This window comes from Mytilus edulis, chromosome 6 (genome assembly GCF_963676685.1).
Source record: "Mytilus edulis chromosome 6, xbMytEdul2.2, whole genome shotgun sequence".
NCBI classification, from domain to species: Eukaryota; Metazoa; Mollusca; class Bivalvia; order Mytilida; family Mytilidae; genus Mytilus; species Mytilus edulis.
The window spans coordinates 44,831,860-44,859,447 of NC_092349.1; the positions used below are offsets into that span (position 1 = coordinate 44,831,860).

Consider the following 27,588-nt stretch of genomic DNA (forward strand, 5'->3'; position numbering starts at 1 on the left):
AGTTGACTAAAATTAGATGGAGGTGTGTTCTAATTTCCAACAGAGGAGCAATCAACCTATATCAATATGTGCATGAAGCAAATTGATAGTTGCTAGATACTGAAGGATTATATCCACAATAAAGGTTTAACCTGTGCATATATACTTAAAACAAGATAAAAAAAAAGTCATGTCTTTTTCAGGACTTCTGAATCCAATCATGTAGTATGGAATGTTATTGAGATATGGTTTGGGTGGATGGATGGTCATGAAGGACCTGTAGTACAAAGTATATCACTGGATTTAGCTCTTTGTCTAAGTGTATTATTAAAGTACTTTGCTTTGAGCTCAGTTCATTGTTATGCAATTCATTCTTTGTGAAATTAAGATTTGACAGACAACTCTAATGGACAAGGATTTGTCAAAGTAGTATCATCTCTATGTACAATGTAAGTATTCAGGAGATAAAAGCATTCTATTTTGATTTGAACCATACATTTTATAAAAAAAAAAGTGGGAACAAATTTACCGGACAATGCTACTCCCACTACTAGCAATATGATGCTAGGTTGTTTTAATACATCTGTATTGCCTGCTGATGACTCGGCCCTGAGTGTAAACGGTCCTTCAATTAGGTGGGGAAAAAAATTATAAGGCCTATCCAGTCTAAGGGAGCTACCATTTGATTTTTATGGGGGGAGCTAGGATGAAATTTGAAAAAAAAAGGCAGGACAGGATTTTGAGTAAAAAAAAAAGGCAGGATGAGTAACTTGGCAAAAAAAAAAAAGGCAGGATGACAATTGTTGTAAAAAAGTCAGGATAAGCTAAGAAAAAAAGAGGCAGGACCGAATAGACTGAAAAATAAAAAGGCAGGACAGAGATTACAACTAAAAAAAAAGGCAGGACAAAATTTTTCATCCTAGCCCCCCCCCCCCCCCCCCCCCCCCCATAAAAATCAAATGGTAGCTCCCTAATCGATTTCTAAAACTATACTTCATTGCACATGTTCAACATTTTTATTCAACCACAAAAAATTTGGGGTCGTAAATTGGTATCCTGTCCGAAAGATGGTTTCTGGATAATAACTTTATTATAAGTCAACACAAATCAACAAAATTATAACACAACGTTTATAACCACAAAAGGAAGCTTGGGATTGATTTTGGGGGTTATGGTCCCTAAGGTTTAGGAATAAGGGGTACAAAGGTGCCCAAAACAAGCTTTAATCTAGTGTCGGTTTAAAAAGTTGTGTATAAGTATTTCAATTGTTCTGAAATTGTACCACAATGTTTAATACCATAAGTAGAAGGTTCGGATATATTGTGTGGGTTATGGGACAAACAGTCTAATAATTACGGACCAAAAACAAACATTTTTGTAAATTCAAGACCCTTAATTGGAGTTTGTCCAGAATGGTTCTTGAATTACCTAATACCAATGCTTTATGAAATCTTCTTTGAAAATTGGAGTTATCTTTCTTTGTTCAGTCAACTTAAATCAATTATACAATATACAATGCAATATTCACTTTATTACCAACTGATAAATTAAAGCAGTCATTAATAACCATTCAGTGATTGCAAGCACTTTCTAGGGTATGCCCTTTTACAAATGGAAAAATTATACATTTTTTTAGTTTCTGATCTCTTAACTGAAGTTTGTCTCCTCTAAATGTTTCTCATTTCAGAAATTAAAAAGAAAATTTCTTTAGATATTTTTGTTTGAAAGGATTAATATTCAGCAGCATAGTGAATTGCTCCTAACACAAAAGCAAAACAAATATTTAAGTTCATTAGACCACATTCATTCTGTGTCAGAAACCTAAGCTGTGTCATCTATTTAATCACAATTCAAACTCAGAGCTGTTTCCAGCTTGAATGTTGTGTCAATACTAGCCCCAACTGTTCAGGCTTCGACCTCTGCAGTCGTATAAAGCTGGGCTCTGCGGAGCATCTGGTCCATTCATTTGTTTATTTTTCAATTTGTGTGAATTAACATAGTTACAGTAAATGCTAATTACTGCACTTTCATACCACAACAAATATTGTATTGGTACATGTATCACTCAAATGTGTATCCATATAACAAAAAAAATGAAAAGGAATAATTTTGCATTACCTTTTGAATACTATGACTTTTTAGATATGTAGACATATTAAGACTCATTAGTAGATGTTGATAATATTGGCTTAAAATGCTTGAAATTCTATCAGATTACTTTTGGAGCAGTTATGAGTTTTGAAATTAGAAAGATCATATCATATGCAACAAGTGTAGTAAGTTTCAAGTTGATTGGAATTCAGCTTCATCAAAAACTACTTTGACCAAAAACTTTAACCTGAAACTCCCACTTCCATTTTCTATGTTCAATGGACCGTGAAATTGGGGTCAAAAGTCTAATTTGGCTTTAAAATTAGAAAGATCATATCATAATGAACATGTGTACTAAGTTTCGAGTTGATTGGACTTCAGCTTCATCAAAAACTACCTTGACCAAAAACTTTAACCTAAAGCGGGACAAACGAACGAACGGACCCACAGACCAGAAAACATAATGCCTATCTACTATTGTAGGTGGGGGCATAAAAAATTTAATAAATAACACTCATAATGCTCAGATTGGTTGTCATCGTGCAACATAGTTAATAACACCATATAGAAAAAACATAGAACTCATTTTGTCATAAGACACTGTCAAACATCCATACATACTATCCACACTCATCTGTGTCCACACTTGTTTATCATAATAAAATATTTATGATATTCCATTTCCTTTATTTTTAATTCACAAGATACAAAAATGTGATCTGCAATAAAAGAGTATAGGTCCTTACTAAGATACCAATATGACAGTCGAAATTTATAAGTCGAAGCCAAACTGGTAGCACCATGACAAACAATGAAAAACGACGGAGACCAAAAAGCCAACAAAACACGACAAAGAAAACCAAAGAACGAGCAATTGGAACCCCGTCAAAAAAACGGGGTGATCTCGGATGCTCCGAAAGGGTAAGCATTACAACATCATTGTCTCAAAATACTGACTTCATGCGTTTCACTCTACTGTGTTCTCTGTCCTTTATCTATTTGGCTCTGACAACAAGGGTGTCTCAGATACACATGCAGAGAACTTGACTAGATTTTCACTTGTAAACAAAAGAAATAATGTTTTCTAAATCCCTAACATTTTCCAAAGGTACTATAGAATTGAGGTCAAGGACTTCATTTGTAATGGAAATTATTGATCATAGTATGAAAGCAATGCAAGAAACAGCTCATGACAGTAAATAATGTAAGTAATAGTTTTTCTAAAAAGCTTGCCGTGTATTTGTATTTGAGAAATCTATGAAATCTATATATGTCATATATGCATTTCAGTAAATGCATTTATAAATAAACTCGAAAATACCCTTAATCCCTATCGTTGCCATGGTTACCAGCAGTGTAAGGGCTTTAAACTTGCATTACTTTCATATGAGGTCAACCTGAACATGTCAGCAAAGTTTCATCAAAATCAAACAACTTTGCATGGAGCACCATCTGCATGGTTTTCTCATAGATGTCCATTTAAAGCTTTTTATGTTATTTTGCTTTGGAGTTTAATCCATTCAAAATATTGCTAGGGGGCTTGGGGAGAAGAGGAAATGCTAATAAAGTATTTTAAAAATTACAATTTTATGTTTGTGCGTGATGATTTCAAAACCACTTGTTTCTGCCTGTACTTATTATGGTAAACTTATATTATAGTTCCTGCTGGAAAATGTCTAGAGAGAAAATCAGTTTCAAGTCGGTTCTGAAAAGTGTAGACACATTAGCATTTTATGAAGTAAAGTAAATACATGTGCGACTCTCTGGTCGTCACTTTCTGTCTTTATATTGGTCTTCTATTTAATTGTTTTAGCTGTGTATCAATCCTTATTCTACTGATCATAATTTTTGCTGCTAGTTCTTACATAATAGAAAAGAAAGGATATGGGTTATCCATCCAGGACACAACACCAGTACATGCACAGTAAAAACAAAAAAAAGGAAAGAAACAGCGCTTTTGTTGATGTATGTTGCGCTTTAACACCACTGTCCAAGGTTAGAGGTGGGTTGTGCACCCGCAAACATGGTTAACCCCGAAAATTTCGCCGTGTGTCTGTATCAAAATCACGAGCCTGAATTTCATTAATTATTGTTTTTGCTGTGTATTATATTTGCTTTTCGTTTATAATTGTTTTGTACATAAATGATGACATACTGTTGGTTTTCATCCATTCAAAATATTGCTCTGCAGTTTTAATTGGTTGAAAAGATGTAGTCTTAGAATAGAGCAAAGGCCGATATAGTATTGTGGTTTGATTATTTTTTTACACTTGTCATGTCGGATCCTTTTATTGCTTTCAGTGCAGTAGGAGTATTTTTCATTGTTAAATGTCGTATGGTGACGTATATATTCTAACATCTGGTAGATAGTTATCTCATAAGGTTTTGTGATGATTGCATATGTTTCAAAGTCTTTGTAAAATTATCCACAATTTCTTTTTAACTAAGAGCTTGAAATACTGTAAAAACATTTATCAATTGCAGAAACCCGAGTTTTGGCCTTCGCGTAAATTTGGTTGCTGTCTTATGTATGATACCCTACACAAATAAATCTGGCATCGATTATTTTTTTCTACATGTATACCTGTTTTCAAAACACCTTACAGGACTAAAACAAACCAAGCCAGTGGACCTGTAGCGACGAGAATGTTTATAAAAATCCCTTCCCGAAAACGTCACATGTATTAATCGTATTAAGTCTTTTTTATTTTCCACTTTGGAAATTGACTTTAGGAGCAGACCGTTTTGTCATCAGAACTTCACTGCACCGTGATTGGCGTTGGCATAATAATTAGGAATTCGTCGCATGTTTACATCAACTTCTATACTATCCCATTCACCCGGGGAAAATGAACATTATCATTATTCGAAAACAAGTCATTTGAAGATACCTGTTTCATATTTTTATTAGACTTTGAATTATATCAGTTTATAGATAATTATCTATAATTTAAGCATACACGGTTTATAGGAACGTAACATTTGCAATGGCTCAGCACAATCAGGAAAGTGTGTTTAGATCTCATAAACATGTTTAACCCCGCCGCATTTTTGCGCCTGTCTCAAATCAGGAGCCTCTGGCCTTTGTTAGTCTTGTATTATTTTTAATTTTAGTTTCTTGTGTACAATTTGGAGTTTAGTATGGCGTTCATTATCACTGAACTAGTATATATATATTTGTTTAGGGGCCAGCCGAAGGACGCCTCCGGGTGCGGGAATTTCTCGCTGCATTGAAGACCTGTTGGTGACCTTCTGCTGTTGTCTTCTCTATGGTCGGGTTGTTGTCTCTTTGACACATTCCCCATTTCCATTCTCAATTTTATTATTGATATAGCGTTACTTAGTTGCATCTTTTGCTGTTTCGGTTATTTGTTGTAAATAAAATGCAAGATCATTATTCTGTATAACCAGTGGCGGATCCAGAACTTTTCCTAAGGGGGCCCGCTGACTGACCTAAAAGGGGGGGGGGGTTCCAGTCATGCTTCAATGATTCCCTATATAATCAACCAAATTTTTCCCACGAAGGGGGGTCCCCCCCCCTGGATCCGCCTATGATAACGATACGCATGAGTGATACATTCATTAGTGGGCGCCTTGTAACTCATGAACTGATATAAAATAGACTTACAAGTTGATTATGTATTCGAAAGTTAAAATTATAATATAATTTATATCTGATGCAAACACAATTGAATAATAAAGACAGAACAAAACTCTATTTGAATTACTTTTACGTTTGACATTGCGTCATTAAAATATCAATTCAACACATCATTGCCAACTTGATTGAACACTTCACGGTCATTTTTTTTTACCTACTATCATTGATTTCCCAGTCTCACTCACGGATACGCTCACATACCCAAATATGATTTTCAATCAGATGTTATGTAAGCCTTTGCTTCACACGCAATAAGGTAAATTAAATATTTACCAATGAGAATCCCTTAACAGATTTACCTCATAATGACACGAAGCTTCTGACTATTTAGACCAAGTCTCGTGTGATTTTTATCGTTTATTTACAACATTTTTATCGTCACAACAACAAAGCGCGACAGTAACATGGAAGCCATTACAGAGGGCCCTCATGGGGTTTTTGATTATGTGATTACTTGGCCGTTTTTTTAATGATTATTTGATTATTAAGCCAAATATTTCATGATTATTTGATTACCTAGGACTGTATTTTTAGTTTATGATTATTTGATTACTAAAGATAAGCAAATATTTAATGATTATGTGATTTTATTGGCAAAAAAATGGTGATTATGTGATTACTAGGACCCCCCATGAGGGGCCTCATTACACTAAAGATTCACAAATTATACTCTTATTATTTCTCCTCTCGTTTCCTCCTTCGAACTCTGAATTCAATAATACATAGAAATATCAAGGAAATGATGACAGTTACTCCAAGAATGTATAATTTCATTTCTTCACAGAGGTAGATGTTATATATGTACGCTATTGCTAGTCCCATAGCTTGGAACATCAGATAATTAGAAAATGCTATTTCTGGATTCTGGTGAAATACTGAGCCTAATAATGCTGAAAAATAAACAAACAAAATATTTAATTCAAATAAAGCAGCAATTTGTCATATTCGTCAATAGCAGAGGCGGATTTAGAGGGGGGCCCAGGGGGCCCGCCCCCCCCCCCTTTTTTGGAAAAAATTTGGTTGCTTATATAGGGAATCACTGAAGCGTGACTGGAGCGGGCCCCCTCTTAGGTCAGTCAGAGGGACCCCACTTATTAAATTTCTGGATCCGCCACTGAATAGTTTAATTTATTCTTGATTAAATTTTGAAACGTTGGGATTTTTTTTCATTAAGCTCAAAGCGCATTCGGAATGTGTAACAGGTAATTGTAAGTATAAAACAACGATAAAAGAATTCCCATAGTTACCGAAAGCTAGGATCAAAGAAATTAGGTATTAAATTATAATGGTGTTTTTACTCTAATATCGGCGGATTACCTGCATGTGAGTGTACAACAATATTCTATACAGTGCAATCTTTTAAAACCTGTTTTGCCAAAGCCTTTCACTTACACTAAGGATACATTATATTAGAGGACAATAAGTTTATTGATGTCAGATTTTGCCTACAACGACCATTCTAAGCACTCCATACTTTATAACATGCGACTGTACTATTTATGCATGTCAGGCGCGTAGCAACCCGTACGCAAAAACGCAGTTGCGTACACATCGAAAATCTCCAAAAAAATAAAAATATGGTAAATCTAGTAAGAATTTAACTAAAGTAATGAAGTTAATAAAAAAAAATATACAAATATGTTAATGATCAGTTTGTAGCTATATTCCGTTCCGAAAACTAGTCTTCCCTTTTCATTTACGAAATCAGCATCGTGATTCTGTTGCTGATACAAACAATTTAAAATGGCTGAGTCCTTCGGGTGTCAAAACACAATTGTCACGTCTTCTATGCCTCCTTATCCTGACATTTTTTTCTGAAGATTCCAAAATAACTGATGAAATAAAATATGACATTTTTAAGAGACAATGGACATCAATTCATTCTTATGAAACTGAACATGTATCTACCTTTCGTCGATCATTTGATAGCAGAGTTGAATACAAGACTTCTGACAGCAGAGCCACGTTATGTCGCACAAAAGTTAATTCCACAATCATTGACCAACTTACTTTAGCTGTTGGGGACATAATCTTTAATGGAATGCAGATGATGCCCATGTTACAAAAGACGAATTTCAAGATCGAAATTCGGAGATGGTTAAAAAATGGACTGGATATTTTGATAACATTCCTAACAAGCTGCAGGAAACATTAAATGTTATAAACCAAGGATACCCGGGAATCTTTCAGATACTTAATGTATTTGCCTGTATGCCGGTCTCGACGGCAACGCGGGCAGAACGGTTCTTTACTACCATGAGAAGAGTGAAGACCTAGTTGAGAAATACAATGAAAACGAATCGTTTATCTGGACTCGGTCTTTTGAACATATACTAAGAAAAAAAATTAAAACAGACACGGTTTTGGACATCTTTAGTAGAAAAAAAGAAAGGAAATGGGCATCGATTTTTCAGAATTAACTTTGAGAGAAAAAAAAAAGCTGAAAAACACTGCTTGTTCACTCCTAAAATAAAACATAAAGATATGTGTCTGATTCGAATTTTTATTTATGTATTTTCTCAATAAGAAAAATACCATTTAAGTTGCACAGTGTTGGCTTAGAAATTAGTTTGTGTTTTCTAATGTAAAGTGGGTTCAGCATGATTAGGTAACAAATAAAATATACCTAATCAAGCCATTTTAACCCACTACACATAAGAAAAGAAAAAACAAATTGTTAAGCCCAACAGTACGGGTTTCTTTGTTTTTCTCTGATTATTTATTTCCAAAGTTGACTTTTTTCTCCTGAAAGTAAGATTTCTGTGAGGTCATTTTAAGTCCTCGGAAATTGCGAGAATGCAGGATTTTGCACCATTTACCCCAGAGCTTCAGGGAGCCTTGATCGGCCCAAGACCCCCGGCCGTATGACTACCTTCTCCGGCATTGCGTACACATCAAAATTGCCTAGCTACGCCCCTGCATGTTAATAGCTACAATTTCTACCACCTTATTTTAATTTTTTGTATATTTCAGCAATTAAGTACTGTAAGTAAGTATATAACACTTAAGAGAGTTAACTCTTTAAAAATTAGCTGAACGTTTTAATTACATACTATAAGCAGAGACATATAACGTCTCTGCAATTAGTAAAGAGAAGTCAAGCTTCTCAATGATCAAAATTAGGGTTGGTCAAACTGCTATATATACATGTATGTCCATGAATTTATTCCTGTATATTATTGTGGGGTTTAAATTTCTTGAAATGTTTATATTTTTGTCAACAAGTCAAAGTAATTATAAATATTTTTGGGATCCCGCTAACATGTTTAACCCCGCCACATTATTTATGTATGTGCCTGACACAAGTCAGGAGCCTGTAATTCAGTGGTTGTCGTTTGTTTATGTGTTACATATTTGTTTTTCGTTCATTTTTTTTACATAAATAAGGCCGTTAGTTTTTTCGTTTGAATTGTTTTACATTGTCTTATCGGGGCCTTTTATATAGCTGACAATGCGGTATGGGCTTTGCTCATTGTTGAAGGCCTTTCGGTGACCTATAGTTGTTAATGTCTGTGTCATTTTGGTCTTTTGTGGATAGTTGTCTCATTGGCAATCATACCACATCTTCTTTTTTATATAAACAATGTATATAGCTATCTCTTTCGTAAACATACCATCGCTCTGAGCTTGCCACACCGCATCTGCTAGTCCCCACACAGCTGGTATAACAAAAAAAAGTTCAAATGGAACCTGGCCACTTAAAGACCATACACGTAAAAAAACCAGGACACCTAAATTAAGGAAAGCGCTGAAAAAGAACAATACTAGTCTTCCGGTATATTTAGCTATTATTCCAACTAGTAGAGATCCAACTGTATCACAAACGCCAAAGCATATCATCGTGTAGCCAATCCATTCAATCCCAAGTTTACAGGCAACGAATGACTAAAAAAATCAGGTCTAAATTATATGCATAATTATCTATAAAGCACAGTATAAGTAGATATAGTAGATATTGAAGTAAAATGGATATGTCTGCAATCGACCTGTTTGCATTCATTTACAAATGAACAGTTGTTGAAGTTTAAGGCCGTACATCGACCAATAGTTGTTAATTTCTGTGTCATATGATCTCTTGTGGAGAGTTGTCTCATTGGCAATCATACCACATCTTATTTTTTATAGATGCACTTAAGCGATTAATTGATTGATATTTTAGTCTTAGATATATGATATTTTATTAGTTCATTGGCTTTGAACTAGCTGTCAGTAGCTGTGAGTACTCTCGGTACTGTACTTCGTTCTTTTTTGTTATGAGGGATCATGTATAAATTCTCTGACAACGTCCGGTCTGTGTTTTTGTTAGATGTGTTTTTCTGCATTGTATCGATCTGACGAGTTAAGCCCTTTTCAACATATTGTTTAGGTTTTTTTTAATGTTGTACTGTTAAACCACTGTACCAGTTTAGGGGAAGGGTTTGCGCCTTCAAACACGTCAACCCCGACACATTCTATATAAATGTGCCTGCCCCAAGCCAGGAGCTTGTAGTTGAGTGATTGTCGTTGGTTCGTGTCTGTCATATTTGTGTTTCGTAAATGTTTTTGTTATAAATTAGGCCATCAGTTTTTCTCAATTCAATTGTTTCATATTTTCCATGACAGGGCCTTTTATAGCCGACTATAATTAAGGTATGGATTTTTCTCATTGGTGAAGGTAGTTCACATACAATTGCATACATCAACTTCTTTTGAATTTTGGTGGATAGTTGTCTCGTGGGCATTCATACCACATCTCCTTATTTAAAAAAAATATATTTCCGCAACTTTGGAAATTTCTGTCTATTTTTTTAAATCAAAATACATGTTACCAAGGATTTGTATCCTTGGTGTGTGTTACCAATTCTTTATTACTCAGTATATACTTACTGTTGTAAACTGAGCAAACATCATAACCTGCTCCATGCCGGTATAAAGGGCGAACGGAATTATCATGGCCATATTTAGATCGGTAAAAAGTAGTTTCAAATTGGCAGCTAATCGTTCCTTTAAAGTAGAATACTTGTCACTCATGGATGATTTGATTGGTTTAAGAACAAACACCGTGAGGAGTAAACCAATGAATGTGATCCCTAAATATATACTTATTAGAGTAATTTCTAAATGTTGGTCCGGTCTAACGACAGCTTCAGAAGTCTCATTTCCGTTACTGATCGTTTGCTCAGAGGGGCAATACTGAGCACCACAAAAAGTGTTGTTAGTCTGTTCCGTCGATGCACCGCCTAGCTGGAACACTGCTGACGAAATAAGATTGCCCCAAACTTGTGTGCTTTGAAAAGCCATGAAAAATATTCCGAACAATCTACTGAGTATTGCTTCTAACGATTCTCCGGTTATTTTGTGATAGTCTAAGGCAATCATTGTCACATAACATGATTGCGCCGTCCACAATAGTCCTGAAGATAAACCAACAATGGCGCCGCCTGTTATTAAAATATACGGTTTTGGATAGTAGTTAGCGGCTACAAAAATACACTGACAAATACATGCAACAATAAGAGCTCCTTTAGATCCAATATAACTTATAACTGTCGGAGCTACGAGACAGGAAATAACTCCGCCGGAAGTCACTGCTGCCAACGAATAAAGTCCAGTTACAGCATTTACTGCCGCCTCTAAGTTTTGCAATCCAGAATATGCCGTAAATATGAACAGCCATATAAAGCATATTGTCATAAAATTGAATAAGAGCTTCCTTTTTTGTTCCCTTACGTCTTCTTTGTGTGAATTTTGTTTTTCGGTGACAACTTCCATTATTAACTTTTATGGTTATAAGAGTCACAGTATCTAAAAGTACTTTTTACAAAATGCACTTTTTTCGGACTGCACTTTCTGTTATCAATAGTTTTGTAAATCAATATTGAATTAAATTTTACATCTGTTGTACGTATTCATTTCATCGTAGATGTGTAAACTAATGACCGGCCAGCTCCAGGACGCCTTCAAGATTACTGAAATCTTGTTATCTTTATAAAATTACCGGATAATTATGATATTGACATTATGTACTGGACATGTCTTTTGCGTTGTTATTCAAGTCTTATAACTTCTTTTTACAAAATAAATAGCAACTTATAATTTATTTCTGTCATTGTTTTACTTTTTAAAAAGAATAACCATATTTTGAAACGTACGCAATTCAAATACAAATTCAATTTCAAAATGAGAATGTCCATGTATCAATATTTTATAATGGTCAAACATGCTAATTAAGTAAATATCAATTCAAATGTTATCATGTTGTTCAAGGTAAAATACCAACGAATACTAGCAGAAAGGCCGACAAACCTTTTTGATCCTCCAAGGATTCCGTATCAACAGAAAACCTCTACCTGTACGTACATTATATATACCAAGGTAAACAACAGTAACGATCGACCTACAAAATGTTTTTATTGCAAAAAAGGATGAGAAAATCGGCATTGACAATTTTAGAATGAGAATTCGGTATAAACTTATCTGCGATGGCATTCAAATTGTTTAATAATCAGACAATGTTTAACTTGGTGATAACATTTGTAAAAGCTTCTTGTAGTTTTGATGTTATATTTAAAGTTTCATATGACTTAAAGTTAATTTCGAAAACAATTTTTTTTAAATGAATAAAATTACGAATAAAAACATTAATTTTATTTTCCAAAACATGTAGGAAATGATAATAATTAAAACTAAATAACTGATTTAAAGTACACCAAAAGTCTCCTTTTTGATCATTTGCGGTTTTTTTTTAACCCCGGACCTCATTTTATTTATATAGATATTTAAATGAATATATAGATGAATCAACGCATTTTAAAGTGTTAATTGAAAATAAGAGTTAAATTAATCTTTCATCTGGTTTGTTCTTCAGGCGGATCCTAATTTCTACAATAGCCACAAATACCATGGATACAACTAACGTCCCTGCTGCTATATAAAGTTTGATGTATTCACATAGATGTACATTATATAGATAACCCACAGTGAACCCCAGAGCCTGGAACAGTCTTAGGTTGGCAAACGCTGGTTCCTGGTCTTCTGTAAAGGCAGAGCCTACCAAGGCTGAAATAAACCAGATGATATCATAGTCAAATCGAAATCATATTACATGAACGCCTTTTGTATTTTATATTCTATATTTTTTACACTCTTTCCTTTGTCTCTGTTATGTATAATTGGCTTTAAAACCTTTTAGATGCATAGTTTCTGAATTACTTCTTCATCAATACACGTACAATGTACGCATAGGGTCTTGCGTTTTAATGTAAACACTGCATGCTGGTGTCATTGATGGTGGACTAAAAGTCCTGCAATGTAATGAATTTTCCGCTATATCGAAAAAAGGGAACAAACACATATCTGGGTATTTAAAATGATACGCTTTTACGTTCATTAATGTATATCTTATAGGGGCCGATCGATGCGTCCATTTAGCGTTTTCGACTTTGATTCCACAGAACGTTGAACTTCGCCTTTTCCTCTGATGATACAAAAATGTCATCAGAAGCGGATTTGTTCATTTTAAAAGGGGTTCCATCTATATGTTTTCATTCGAAAGAATTGATCGTCAAAACACGGAGACAAAATAATATTTGATCAACAGAGTTCTTTTTTTACTGCCGAAATTAACTTTGAAGTTTATATAGTACGATAGTGGTGTTTGCATGCATGTCATCAATAACTGTACACTGTAAATCTAAGTGTTAATAAATAGAACACTGCTTGAACGCTTTTTTGTAACACTGTTTGAACGTGTAATGGTGTTCCAAATGTTTACACTAGTGTTCATCAATTGAATGTGTGGTGTTCAGATTTTAATGCCTTTGTGTTTCATTTTTGAACACTTGATGTTAGAGACCTTAACATTAGTGTTCAATGATTTATCGTGTCCGAATGTATAAAATCTTAATACGTCGACGCGTTCAACAGCCATGTAACACTTTTTGAACGCACAGAACATGTTTAAAAATCAAAATGTTAAGAATCAGAACACCAGACGTTTACATTCAGAACAGTTGACATAAGTGTTCAAAGTGATGGTGTTCAAATGTGGAACATGTTCTATTTTCAAGCGTACATAATTTTCCATAAGTATTAAACTTAATTAAACTGTTATAAAAACTATATTGAATCAGGCAAAATATAACAATAAAACATATTTTAACAAGTAATTCTTTATATAATCAAATGAGCATATATGTAAGAAAAGTAAACAAGAATACCTTATTATATCACAAGTAACAGTCAGTGAAATCACATACACAATGTTCTTAAACTGATCACAAATAATGATTTACCCCTAATGACAAGATAGTTGCTACATCATGTGTATCCTAACCAAAAAACATGTCAATGTGATAAGTAGATAGTTTATGATAAAGATATTTGTCACAATGAAAGTTTAAAAGTTTGCAAATTCCAACAGTTCTTATACGATCACATACAATGTACGCTCCACTTTTCAGTGCATCTTCACATAAATCTATCAACTGGGTGGCATTTTATGTGTTGTTATCAACTTCCAATGTCAAATCCTCTACAACAAGCAATGTCTATATATCCTGCAAAATAAAATTTTAAATTAATAAAAGAGAGTTTTTCATAAAGCATAAAAAAAATGCAATGGTTGTTATGCTTTAATTTCGATATATACTAGAGTACAAATTGATATTCTATGGCAGTGAAATGCAAGTTTTGACATTATTTATTACAAAAGTCGATTTCTTAACCTAAGGTATACAGATATAGAAATGATACACCGACATAAGCTATTAATATGCATATATTGTCATACCTTTTTTTACATCTTTCTTTTTTCCAACACTTTATAGCATGCAGAAATGACCTTTGTGTGATTATTGGCTACCGGTTCCTAATTAAAACATTTCAATCTAACGATTCCTGCAAATAATAAAAAAAAACTAATGCATTTTCTAAGTCAAAAATGGTGTTCCATATGTTTACACTAGTGTTCATCAATTGAATACGTGGTGTTCAGTTTTTAATGCCTGTGTTTTTCACTTTTGAACACTTAATGTTACAGTTCATAACACTTAGTGTTCATCAATTGAATATGTGGTATTCAGTTTTTAATGCCTTTGTGTTTCATATTTGAACACTTGATGTTAGAGTTCGTAACACTTAGTGTTCGTCAATTGAATGTGTAGTGTTCAGTTTTGAATGCCTTAGTGTTTCATTTTTGAACACTTGATGTTAGAGTTCTTAACACTTAATGTTCAGCTAATATACGTGGATGTCAAAAATCATCATTTATTCTGAAAAACAGACACACGATCACAGATTGGTTATTCATCAGTTTAGCAAATCACCAGAACAAAGCTGACAGTTATTTACGTTTAATCTAAATCCTGTTCTTTAATTCGTCTTTTATGTTGAATATTGAAAATTTGGATATTACAGTTATGAATATTTGACAAAAATATATCTGACATGAGAAAATAACAAGGAAGCCATCGAGCTACCTATGGAGATTATCCTACTGACTTGTTACTCACTTCTTTAACTTTCGTGTTCATGTGGGATAGAAGTCCCTTCTCCAGTTCTCTTCCTTGTGTGTATCCATTCTTCGTTTAACCGCCTAAATCATTAGCCGATATCTGTTTCCGGTATTTGATTCCTGGTATATTTTTTTTAACGCGAGGTGTTCAAAGTTTCGAGCGATTTGAACACTGATTGAACATGTAATGTTAATAAACTGAACGGATCGTGAAATAAGATAAACATCGACATATTTTTATTACGATATTATCATAACAGGCCTCATAGATATGCATAAGTATGTCACTTATAAGTAAAACTAGTAATAAAAATAAAATAAGTTCATAAACTATACATATATGCCAGAAGTTTGAAGTTTAATATTTCACAATTACTAAAATATTAGTCAAAAATTCACATGATCATCATCCTGCGTTTACATTCATATTTTTAAATTAATTTCTATGTAAATTTGCCAATAATTAAAAGGATAGAAAATCGGACAAACAGCTATCTTCTTTTTTAGATCAGAATTTGAACACCGGTGTTCACTGTGTCTGAACACACATGTTGATATTTTTAACACAAACGTTAAAACTTTGAACACGTCTCTAAGCATGAGCATATGCCGTTTAAATATTGTACATTCGGTATACAAATTTTGAACGCGTCCGGACGCGTCAGGCGTCAGGTATATTTACAGTGTAGGAAACTACTTTTATATGTTTCAATTACTATTCAATGTTTCAATTGCTATTCAATGTTTCATTAAGGGTCGAACACCTTCCTCTAATAAACACAAATACATAGAAGTAACATGTATGAATTACGGTGACCTATAGTTTTTAATATCTGTGTCATTTTGGTCTCTTGTGGACAGTTGTCTCATTGGCAATATACCACATCTTCTTTTTTATATGAAGTTTTAAATGAGGGACCTTTTAGGTCTGAATTCTTTATTTTTTCATACAATTTGTCACATTAACTATCTTGAACATTATTCTCTATCTTTTATAATTTATTACTCAATTGTTCTCTGTTTTTTCTCCATTCTCTATATTTTATCGGCACTTTTTAACCATAATTCTCTATTCTGTAATCCCGATCCAAACCCTCCGAGGCTCGTGTAGGTTTTATATGAAATACATGTAATATTAAACATACCTCCACTTTGTGTTTGCCAGATTCCATCTGCTAATCCCCATACACCTGGTATAACGAAGAATAGATAAAAAGGTACTTCTTCTTTAAAGGACCAGAATCTCATAATACCAAGAACTCCAAGGTTCAAAATCGTAGCAATGATAAATAATGGCGGCCGTCCAGTAAATTTTCCGATGAATCCTACTAGTAGTGAGCCAACGGTATCACATACTCCAAAGCAGATCATTGTATAGCCAATCCATTCTATACCAAGCTTACAGGCAACGAATGACTGAAAATATTCATATGAATTAGGCCGTTAGTTTTCTCGTTTGAATTGTTTTACATTGTCATTTTGGGCCTTATATAGCCGACTATGCGGTATGGGCTCTGTTCATTGTTGAAGGCCGTACGGTGACCTATAGTTGTTAATTTCTGGGTCATTTTGGTCTCTTGTTAAACAATGTTAAATGTTTTGATAAACATTGAAATAGAGAGACAGAAGTTACCTACGGGATATTCTTAATTATAAGTCGAAAATGAACTGCAAATGCCATGGCAACAACAATAACTCGAAAAGACAAATAACAGCACACACAGCACTACATAGCAAACTAAAGACCGTCCGAGCAACATGAACCCCACAAAAAAAACCGGGAGTGAACTCAGTAACCCCCGAAGTGTCGGCAGATCCTGTTCCACATGTAGCACCCGTCTAGCTGTAAGTTCAGGCCCAGGGATACATTTAATTCGGTAGGTCACATTCGAAGAAAAGAGGACGATAGTGTGGTTACGACAATTGGAACATATCCGTCGTCGTTTGTGAATAAAACATTCCATACCGGACATTTAGTCAAAACTTGTATATATAGACTCAGGACGATTTATTACCAGACATATTGTATACACAGACTTATGTTGGCATGCTCTCTAAATGTCTCAAGGGTTAAATTTCAACGTTCAAACTTTTGTTTTCTGTCTTATTGACGTGTAAACAGTATCTCTTATAATTGGGAAATAGATATATCTATTTTGAAAAAGGAGAAGGAATTCTGTCATACTTTAATGCATTGTGTGCGTTGTCACATTGAATATATTGGTGTTTTGTAATCAAACAACTTGAATTTGTGATTTTTTTTTTAATTTAATATGTGTTTCTCCTTAGACTATCATTTACACTGTGATAATAAAAGAAGACTAAGCAGAAAGGACACCATTGGTCAGGAGCGAAAATCAAACGGTCAAATCAAACGACCAAGCATGTACTAGGAAAAAAATCTTATATTAAGAAATACCAATTTAGGTGTTGTTCCTTACTCCATAAGGTATATTAATTAATGAAAGGTTTTCAGTAACTATAGGTTAAACTACAGTATACAAGATTAAGACGATCCCTAGGGTTAGTTTAGTGTTAATTTTGATATTTATTGATAATCGATGAAATTGTCTTGACAGGATATGTGCTGTTACATGCAGTGGACGAATGTACAAATTAAAACGGGGGAAATTTGAAAGTTTTTGATTGGCTACCAAGTTTTTTTCTTAATTTATTTATTCTCTATTCTTTTAACACTATCTAGATCATTTGATACCAATAAATAAAAGACGAAAGCGAGAAAATAATCAGAAAAATACACTGTAAAATTGAGAATGGAAATGAGGAATGTGTCAAAGAGACAACAACCCGACCATAGAGCAGACAACAACAGAAGGTCACAAACAGGTCTTCAATGCAGCGAGAAATTCTCGCACCCAGAGTCGTCCTTCAGTTGGCCCCTAAACGAATATATATACTAGTTCAGTGATTATGAACGTCATACTTAACTCCATATTGTACACAAGAAACTAAAAGTTAAAATAATACAAGACATACAAAGGCCAGAGGCTCCTGACTTGGGACAGGCGCAAAAATGCGGCGGGGTTAAACATGTTTGTGATATCTCAACCCTCCCCTATACCTCTAGCCAATGCAAAAAGTAAACGCATAAAAATACGCACATTAAAATTCAGTTCAAGAGAAGTCCGAGTCTGATATCAGAAGATGTAACCAAAGAAAATAAACAATAATACATAAATAACATCAGACTACTAGCAGTTAACTGACATGCCAGCTCCAGACTTCAATTAAACTGATTGAAAAATTATATCTTCATCATATATGAATATCAGGCACAATTCTCCCCGTGAGAGGTTTAGTATCATACCATCATAACATATGAGAAGAACATAACCCGTGTCATATATTATTACGTGTATATTTGGAGCAACTACAGACTTACGGACAACCTCTGGTAATCACCAACGCCTACTGAGTATATTTGTGTGTATTTGGTGCATGAGCAAACTGCATGTGTTTTTTTTTTATATTCAAATGATAATAATCTAACAAACTTCTTCTTAAATTAAGAAAATTGATACTGCTAATGCTTACATTTGTAAATTCTGCATACATTACAACTTGTTCCATGCCAGTATACAAACTGAATGGTACCAGCATAAACATGTTCAGATTGGTAAACAGTAGACGGACAGTAGAAAGGAGGCGGACTTTAAGTGTCACTCCACTGTCGCTCATTGAAGATTTCACTGGTTTTAAGAAGGCTATAGTTATGAGCAGCCCGACAGCAGTAGAACCTAAGTATATTCCTGTCAATATGTTTATGAGTCGAGGTTCTGGCAAACTTGACGGCCCACCAGTGCTATTTCCGTGTTTGCCTCCTCGCAACACTGCAACATCTGATGGACAGAAATCTGCACCACAGAATGTGAAATTGGATTCGTGTTTTGTAATTTGGGATGTTTGTTGCAAAACAAGAGAAGATATTAAATTACCCCACACTTGGGTACTTTGAAAGAACATACAAAATATTCCAAACATAGTACTTAGAGTCTTCTCCATGGGTTCCCCTATTATTTCATGATACTCCATGGCTATTGTCGTGGTTATAGATCCTTGTGCGGTCCACATTAATCCCGTAGATAGACCTTCAACACCGCCAGCAACCACAAGCAAATATTTAAAGCCACTTCCTATGAAACCAAAGAAATTAGCGGCTACAAAAAATGAAAGACAAATCCAGGATACTATAAGAGCTCCTTTGGATCCAATGTAACTTATAGCTGTCGGTGCTAAAAGACATGCGATGACACCGCCACCTGTTAAAGCCGCTAAGGTGTATAAACCTACATCCTGATACAGCGCGGTTTCTAGATTTTGCAAACCAGAATATGCTGTAAATGTGAATAGCCAGATGACACACAGAGCCCCGAAGTTCATTTGCAATTTTCTTTTTCTTCCTTTAACGTCTCCTTCGTCCATGTCAACCAATCCGGTTTCGTCTTCAAGGGGAGACATGCGACGCATTTTGGTATCCATAATTTGTTTGCTATTTTAGGTATGATGATACAAACTTGTAGTAATCCAACAGAAGACAAATCCAGGAATAAAACTAATGAAAACAAAATTTCAGAATAAGAAATGCATGTCAATCTGACGGTAAGGGAATGCCAGAGATATCGTGGCAATAATGTTAAATAATCTACGGCAACACAACATCAAAAGAAACGGAACATCACAGAATACGGAAAATGACAGAAAAATTGAAAACACATTGGCACAAATCAAGAAAAACGATAAAAAAAGAAGACGGCAATACTAAGTCAGAAAGATAGCATCACTATATAGGTCCTGAAATCACTGTCAAATTCACGGTACTATCATAAACTCCGAAAATTGGATAGTATCGGTAAAATATACGGCAAACAATTTTAAGTTGAAATTTTCGGTGTCACCTTGTTTTAAAAATTCACATTATAGCTGAGCTTACTTCGGTTAATTTTCCCGGTATATCAGCAGACGTTACCATAAGTCTGTAAGTAAAAACGATGTCGTAAGGTCAGATGCTAAGATAAAATATGAATATCCAAATGTGTAGAGGTCAACTTTAGCATTGTCATCGTGTTTACTGAGGTCACATTTTTAGCTACTCGTAATCCATATTAGAAGTGCATGACTTTCACACGTTGTGTATTAGATAAGTACCCAAATTCATAATTTTGATATCACTATAATATAACCCCTTATCAATAATGATAATCAGCGAGTTATCTGACCGTTGTACACCATTATCTACCCTATATTTATGCAGTGTAAATACTTATTTAAATGTGATATGAAAAAATGTAAACATACCATATATTGTATTCGAAAACAAATTATTCTCCGCCTGATTCTCTTGAATAAGAACCAATCAAAATTTAAAAAAAAGGGAATTTTGATATTTTAGAACTTTTATCAAAAATCCCAAATAAAATGAAAAACTTTTTGAAATTTTGAATTGCTTAGTGTTACACGGACCCAAACAGTCATATCATGCAAAAGGATACATTTTACAGTGCTTGATAAAGTTTTAAAAGCGTTATGAAAGTTATAAAAGTTCAAAAAATGTATATTAATTACTCTTCTCGTATTTTAACTTGATTCAGTAAGTCGGGAACACAAAACATAAGTAATAAAAAATCTGGGGCAGATCCAGGATTTTTGACAATGAGCGTAATGCTCGATAATTGAATATTTTTTTTTGGACGATTCGACACTCATATTGTGTAAACATATCGTGGAACACATGAATTTTTAACTAACAGCCTCTACGCCCGACCCCTGGGTTTGCCGCCACTGAACATGATGTAAAAGTTCCTTAATATGCTTAAAAGGGTGACAAAATAATGGAAACATGCATTATCGCCTAAAATTTCTCCTCACGCAGCTGTTATCTGTCCTGTTAGCGGAGCATTGAGTTGTCCTGTGGTCTAATACAAAGTTTTTGTTCTTTTTAAAAGGGTACCTTATTTTCCAACTGTCAATTCATATCCATTGGCGGATCTCAAGGGGGGGGGGGGGTCCGGGGGTTGGAACCTCCCTTTTTTGGCCGATCAATGCATTTGAATGGGAGTATATAGTTGGAGCCCCTTTACTCTGGGTTGGGAACCCGCCACTTTTTTCAAATGGCTGGATCCGCCTCTAATATCTCGCGTTCAACAAATTAACAAAAACATATTGTTCATTGTTTTAGTAATATTAGTCCAGGAATTACGGAAGCTTCTGTCCATGAACAACCATATAACGGTATATACAATTTGTATATATATATATATTGAGTTACTTAGTTATTTTCTTTATTTGTTTTTGTTGTTGTTATATGTCACAAACTGTAAAGTTAATATGGCAATAAAACTTTGAATTGAAAAATTGAATTGATAATAAAGATAGCTATAAACAAAACAAGAATATGTGGTATGATTGCGTACCACTATAAATACTAAGGCATACAGCTTCAGGTCACCACAGGTCAACAATGAGCTTAACCCACACTGTAAAGTACAGGCGCGGATCCAGCCATTTTGAAAAAGGGGTTAAAAACCCCAGAGTCATCATGAAGAATACAAATATGAAGAAGAGTATAAAACGGTCTGACTTATGCTTGTACCATTATTACAGTGTGGGAACGGAACTGAGCAGGTTTTTTTTATGCCCCACCTACGATAGTAGAAAGGCGTTATGTTTTCTGGTCTGTGCCTCCGTTCGTCCGTCCGGTTAAAGTTTTTGGTCGAGGTAGTTTTTGATGAAGCTGAAGTCCAATCAACTTGAAACTTAATACACATGTTCCCCATGATATGATCTTTCTAATTTTAATGCCAAATTATAGTTTTGACCCCAATTTCATGGTCCACTGAACATAGAAAATGATAGTGCAAAGTTCAGGTTAAAGTTTTTGGTCAAGGTAGTTTTTGATGAAGTTAAAGTTACATCAACTTGAAACTTAGTACACATGTTCCCTATGATATGATCTTTCTAATTTTAATTCCAAATTAAAGTTTTGACCCCAATTTCACGGTCCACTGAACATAGAAAATGATAGTGGGAGTGGGGCATCCGTGTACTATGGACACATTCTTGTTTTATATTTTTTTATTTTTTGGTAATTCGACATTCCAATGATTTCGTTATTAAATCTTGAAGCAGAAATATTATATATTCATTTAAGTTCATCAAACTTTTCAACTTTTTTTTAAAATCTATACTAGTCTTTCTATTCCAACAGTTCTGTGATTCCCTCGAATGCAGAGACCTGGTCGAAGATTCGAAACCAGATGTGTAAAGTGAAAGACTTTTAAATTTGATATTGGTTGCGTCTTCACTCAGCCTTTGAGAAGATATGTCTGTCTGTTATCACTAGTACACTTGACACTATCGCGGTAAGAAACTGACTGCATGTGTCAGATTAAGGGAGCTACCATTTGATTTTTATGGGGGGGGGGGGGGGGGGGGGGGGCTAGGATAAAATTTGAAAAAAATAGGCAGGACAGGAATTTTGAGTAAAAAAAAAAGGCAGGATGAGACACTTACAAAAAAAAAAGTCAGGATGACAATTTAGGTAAATAAAAGTCAGGATAAACTAAAAAAAAAAAGGCAGGACCGAATAGAGTGAAAAATAAAAATGCAGGACAGAGATTACAACTAAAAAAAATGCAGGACAAAATTTTTCATCCTAGGACCCCCCCCCCCCCCCCCCCCCATAAAAATCAAATGGTAGCTCCCTAAAAAAAACAAGAAGAGTTCATAATTAAGCCGTTGACATGTTCTCGTCCTCAACAAATGCAATGCGAATTCATTATTTGCTCACTCAATATTATTTTGAAGTTCTAAAAAAACCATAAATTTGCAACCAAACACGAAGCTGGTTAACTGTTGAAGATAACCTTTTATTACTTGACAAAAGTACAGTAGTGTCGAAACAATGACTTGCACCAAATGTCTGTCCAAATTATCATGTATAATTAGTACTAAATTACAACATGTTCAAAACATTATGTTATTATATTGTTATGTATAAATATCAAGTGGTTTGAAAACTTGTTGTACTGAATTGATCAACAATCTCAAAATTACTCTATTAATCAGTAAATATTTTTGTCCATATGTTTTGATCATTCTAGTTTATATTACTGTACGTGTAGGTCCAGAGCACTGCCATACTGTATAGAGACCAGTTCATTTGTTGAAGACTGTATGCTGCCCTCTTAAATGTTTTTGGTTTGTTAGTGTTGTCTTTTGAGTTGGTGTCTAATTGGTGTGTTTCTAACATCTTCTACAAGAATCACATAAATAAATATCGAATAATTGTGCAATGTTCTGAGACTTAAAGCTTCCCCCTCCTGCATGCACATCACCCCAAATTTTTGCTGGGGTTTGTTGCTATTCCTTAGATTCCTAAGTAGTATTTTATTTTGAATGTCCACTTCCACTTCTTTTTTTTGCACTTACAATGCCTATATGATATTACAGTATTAGCGAAATTATCTGTGACAAGTATCAGTATTCAATATACATAATTTTTGAAAAGTAAACAAACTAGATGAACAAATCACGATTATTTTTTTTTCTAGGGCAAATACTCCTTAAGGTTCTTGTAGATCATTCTTGAACTTTTTTTTGCTGTTTACAGTTTATCGACTTTAATTTCAATAATATTCAAGATACTACCCAAAAACTGAAAAATGTCCATAAAATAACTAATCAAGTGGCAGCCAATGTCAGATTTGCTCTAAATGCTTTAGTGGTTAGTTTTTGAGATATTATCCAAAAAATGCATTTGACCCCTCATGATGTTTTATTTTCAGCCATGGTGGCCATGTTTGTCGATGGATTAAAACTTCGGATACAATTAATAAACTAGATATATAGCCTTAGGAACATTCAGTTACAGTATGAAGGTATTAGTTTCAGAGGAGAAGATTCTTGAAATAGTTAACAACGACGACAGACGTCGGACGGACACCAACTAATGGCACATAAGGCCCATGTGAGCTACAGAGAGAGGCAAAAGATACCAAAGGGCCATACAAATTCAAAAGTCGAAAATAAACTGACAACACCATGAAAAAGAAAGAAAAAGACCGAAAGATAAAAAAAAAAAACAAAAAAAACTAGTACACCAAAAAACAACATAGAAAATTAAAGAATGAGCAACGCGATTCCCACCAAAAACCGGGGTGATCTCATGTGCTCTAGAAGGGTAAGCAGATCTTACTTACCTTGTAACATCCATTGTGTTGCTTATGTTAATAGTACAAACCGGAAAAATAATAATTCGGTAGCTCACATTTGAAGAAGAGGAGACGAGATTGAAGTTAGGACAAATGGAACATATCCTTCGTCATCTGTATAACAGATATTTCATATATTAAACGGTCGGTATTGAACTGAGGACAGGGGACTCTTAAAATAATTACTTTTATTGTGTATATTAATGATCTTGTTGTTATTTTTTATTTTCATTTTGTTATGTTGTGTCACAACTATAAATATGTAGTTTTATGACAATAAAGATTTGAATTTGAATTTGGTAAACCAACTATTGATTGCGTCTGTAAAATATACGAAGGGGTATTACTTTATCTAGCTTCCTTGTAATTAGCAGCCCACTGTCAAGAAAATCATGATGGAAATTCAAGTCCATTAATATCGTGTCAAGTGGGAACTATATACCACATGCATTGTTTTCAATCAACATCATGGTCAATTTTTAGATGAAAGTCAAGCATCTTGATAATGTCAGTTTCGAGATATTAGGCAGACTGAACTGTATCTGGTGTGTCTTTTAAGTTCGATGGGATAGATATGTTCATCCTAGTCACCTAACTTTGAATTATTTGAACAAGGTGAACCAACACCAGATGTAGTAATCGTGTGGTTGCGTAATAGTTATACACTCTCACCATGCAGTAATTGATGGGTGTTGCTGTCTTTGTTATTGTTTTATTTGAATTATTTAGTGAAAGCATCCATAAAGAGAAAATTGCAGCTAAAGGATAATGCTACCATCTTTCTCCCAAAAGTTCATGTGTATGGAGTCATTTCATGTTAATAAAGGAACAAGCCAACAAGATGAGGAGCACTGTTGGTTTCCATGGGAATGTCGATTATTTGTTGAAAAACATGTCAATAATGTCCTACAAATATGTCGGCAATCAAGAAATAAAGCATCTTGATAATGTCAGTTTCAGAGAATATTATGTTTGAATCAGAGTGATATTTTACAAAATACCTATTTATCCCTTCTTAAGACAAGATACTTGTATCTATATTGGCCATTTAAAAACCAGATGCTCCGCAGGGCGCAGCTATATACGACCGCAGAGGTTGAACCCTGAACAGTTGGGGCAAGTATGGACACAACATTTAAGCTGGATTCAGCTCTAAATTTGGATTGTGATTAAATAGTTGACACAGCATAGGTTTCTGACACAGAATGAATGTGGTCTAATGAACTTAAAATATTTTTTTTGCCTTTGAGCAATTCACTATGCTGTTGAATATTAATCCTCTCAAAAAAATGTTTGAAGAAATTTTCTTTTTATTTATGAAATCTGAAATGAGAAAAATTTAACCCCCCCCCATTTTTTTTTCACATCCCCCTTTCCCTTTTTCCAAAACTGATCTCAATTCAAATTCCTAATGGAGTTTGCAACAATAACTACTCATTTAAATACATCATAAAGTATTAAAATGTAAAATAAAGTGCTTGTTATCACTGAATGGTAAAGATTGTTTTAATTTATCATTTGGTAGTAAAAGTGAATATACATTGTATATTGTATAAAACAATGATTTAAGTTGATTCAACTACTATTCTGGACAAAGAAAGATAACTCCAATCAATTGAAAATTTCTTGCTATTGCACAATATTGTGCAATTAGATATTTCTTGCTATTGTGCAATACTGTGCAATTGAAAATATTTGCTATTGCACAATACTATGCAATTGAAGATTTCTTGCTATTGTGCAATACTGTGCAATTGAAAATTGCTAGCTATTGCACAATACTGTGCAATTGAAGATTTCTTGCTTTTGCTGAATACTGTGCAATTGAAAATTTCTTGCTATTGCACAATACTTAATATAATAATTTTGGATCCTGATTTGAACCAACTTGAAAACTGGGCCCATAATCAAAAATCTAAGTATATGTTTAGATTCAGCATATCAAAAAAGCCCAAGAATTTAATTTTTGTTAAAATCAAACTTAGTTTAATTTTGGACCCTTTGGACTTTAATGTAGACCAATTTGAAAACGGGACCAAGAATTAAGAATCTACATACACAGTTAGATTTGGCATATCAAAGAACCCCAATTATTCAATTTTTGATGAAATCAAACAAAGTTTAATTTTGGACCCTGATTTGGACCAACTTGAAAACTGGGCCAATAATCAAAAATCTAAGTACATTTTTAGATTCAGCATATCAAAGAAGCCCAAGGATTCAATTTTTTTAAAATCAAACTAAGTTTAATTTTGGACATTTGGCCCTTAATGTAGACCAATTTGAAAACGGGACCAAAAATTAAGAATCTACATACACAGTTAGATTCGGCATATCAAAGAACCCCAATTATTCAATTTTTGATGAAATCAAACAAATTTCAATTTTGGACCCTTTGGGCCCCTTATTCCTAAACTGTTAGGACCAAACCTCTAAAAATGAAACCCAACCTTCCTTTTATGGTCATAAACCTTGTGTTTAAATTTCATTGATTTCTATTTACTTATACTAAAGTTATTGTACGAAAACCAAGAATAATGCTTATTTGGGCCCTTTTTTGGCCCCTAATTCCTAAACTGTTGGAACCAAAACTCCCAAAATCAATCCCAACCTTCATTTTGTGGTCATAAACCTTGTGTCAAAATTTCATAGATTTCAATTTACTTAAACTAAAGTTATAGTGCGAAAACCAAGAAAATGCTTATTTGGGCCCTTTTTGGCCCCTAATTCCTAAAATGTTGGGACCAAAACTCCCAAAATCAATCCCAACCTTCCTTTTGTGGTAATAAACCTTGTGTTAAAATTCCATAGATTTCTATTCACTTTTACAAAAGTTAGAGTGCGAAAACTAAAAGTATTCGGACGACGACAACGACGAAGACGACGACGACGACGACGCCAACGTGATAGCAATATACGACGAAAAATTAAAATTTTTGCGGTCATATAAAAAAAAGTATATAAAAAGACTTATATTAGTTATCATCATTAGCTTTGCAAATTGATTTCAGTTTATTTGAGAAATGAATGATTTACAACATTGGCTTCCAGGTATTTCAGAAAATCCAGAAATAACTAGATTAGATCAATGAAGCAAGCACCTGCCAGAGAAAAATTTAATTAACTTACCAATC

The 27,588-nt window shown here is 34.1% G+C and overlaps 2 protein-coding genes across 2 annotated transcripts; both read right to left on the bottom strand.

The window, feature by feature from the left end:
* Positions 1–6,379: 6,379 nt before the first annotated feature.
* On the bottom strand, positions 6,380–11,945 carry LOC139527734 (protein unc-93 homolog A-like). The gene is made up of 3 exons (XM_071323374.1): positions 10,598–11,945; positions 9,346–9,616; positions 6,380–6,621 (listed from the first exon to the last, which is right to left on the bottom strand). Exons 1-3 carry the CDS (start codon positions 11,480–11,482, stop codon positions 6,407–6,409), a joined length of 1,371 nt encoding a protein of 456 aa, XP_071179475.1. The 5' UTR covers positions 11,483–11,945; the 3' UTR covers positions 6,380–6,406.
* A 153-nt stretch (positions 11,946–12,098) lies between these two features.
* On the bottom strand, positions 12,099–20,394 carry LOC139527733 (protein unc-93 homolog A-like). Its single transcript, XM_071323373.1, has 3 exons — positions 18,780–20,394; positions 16,370–16,640; positions 12,099–12,769 (listed from the first exon to the last, which is right to left on the bottom strand). Exons 1-3 carry the CDS (start codon positions 19,722–19,724, stop codon positions 12,546–12,548), a joined length of 1,440 nt encoding a protein of 479 aa, XP_071179474.1. The 5' UTR covers positions 19,725–20,394; the 3' UTR covers positions 12,099–12,545.
* Between the last annotated feature and the right edge of the window lie 7,194 nt (positions 20,395–27,588).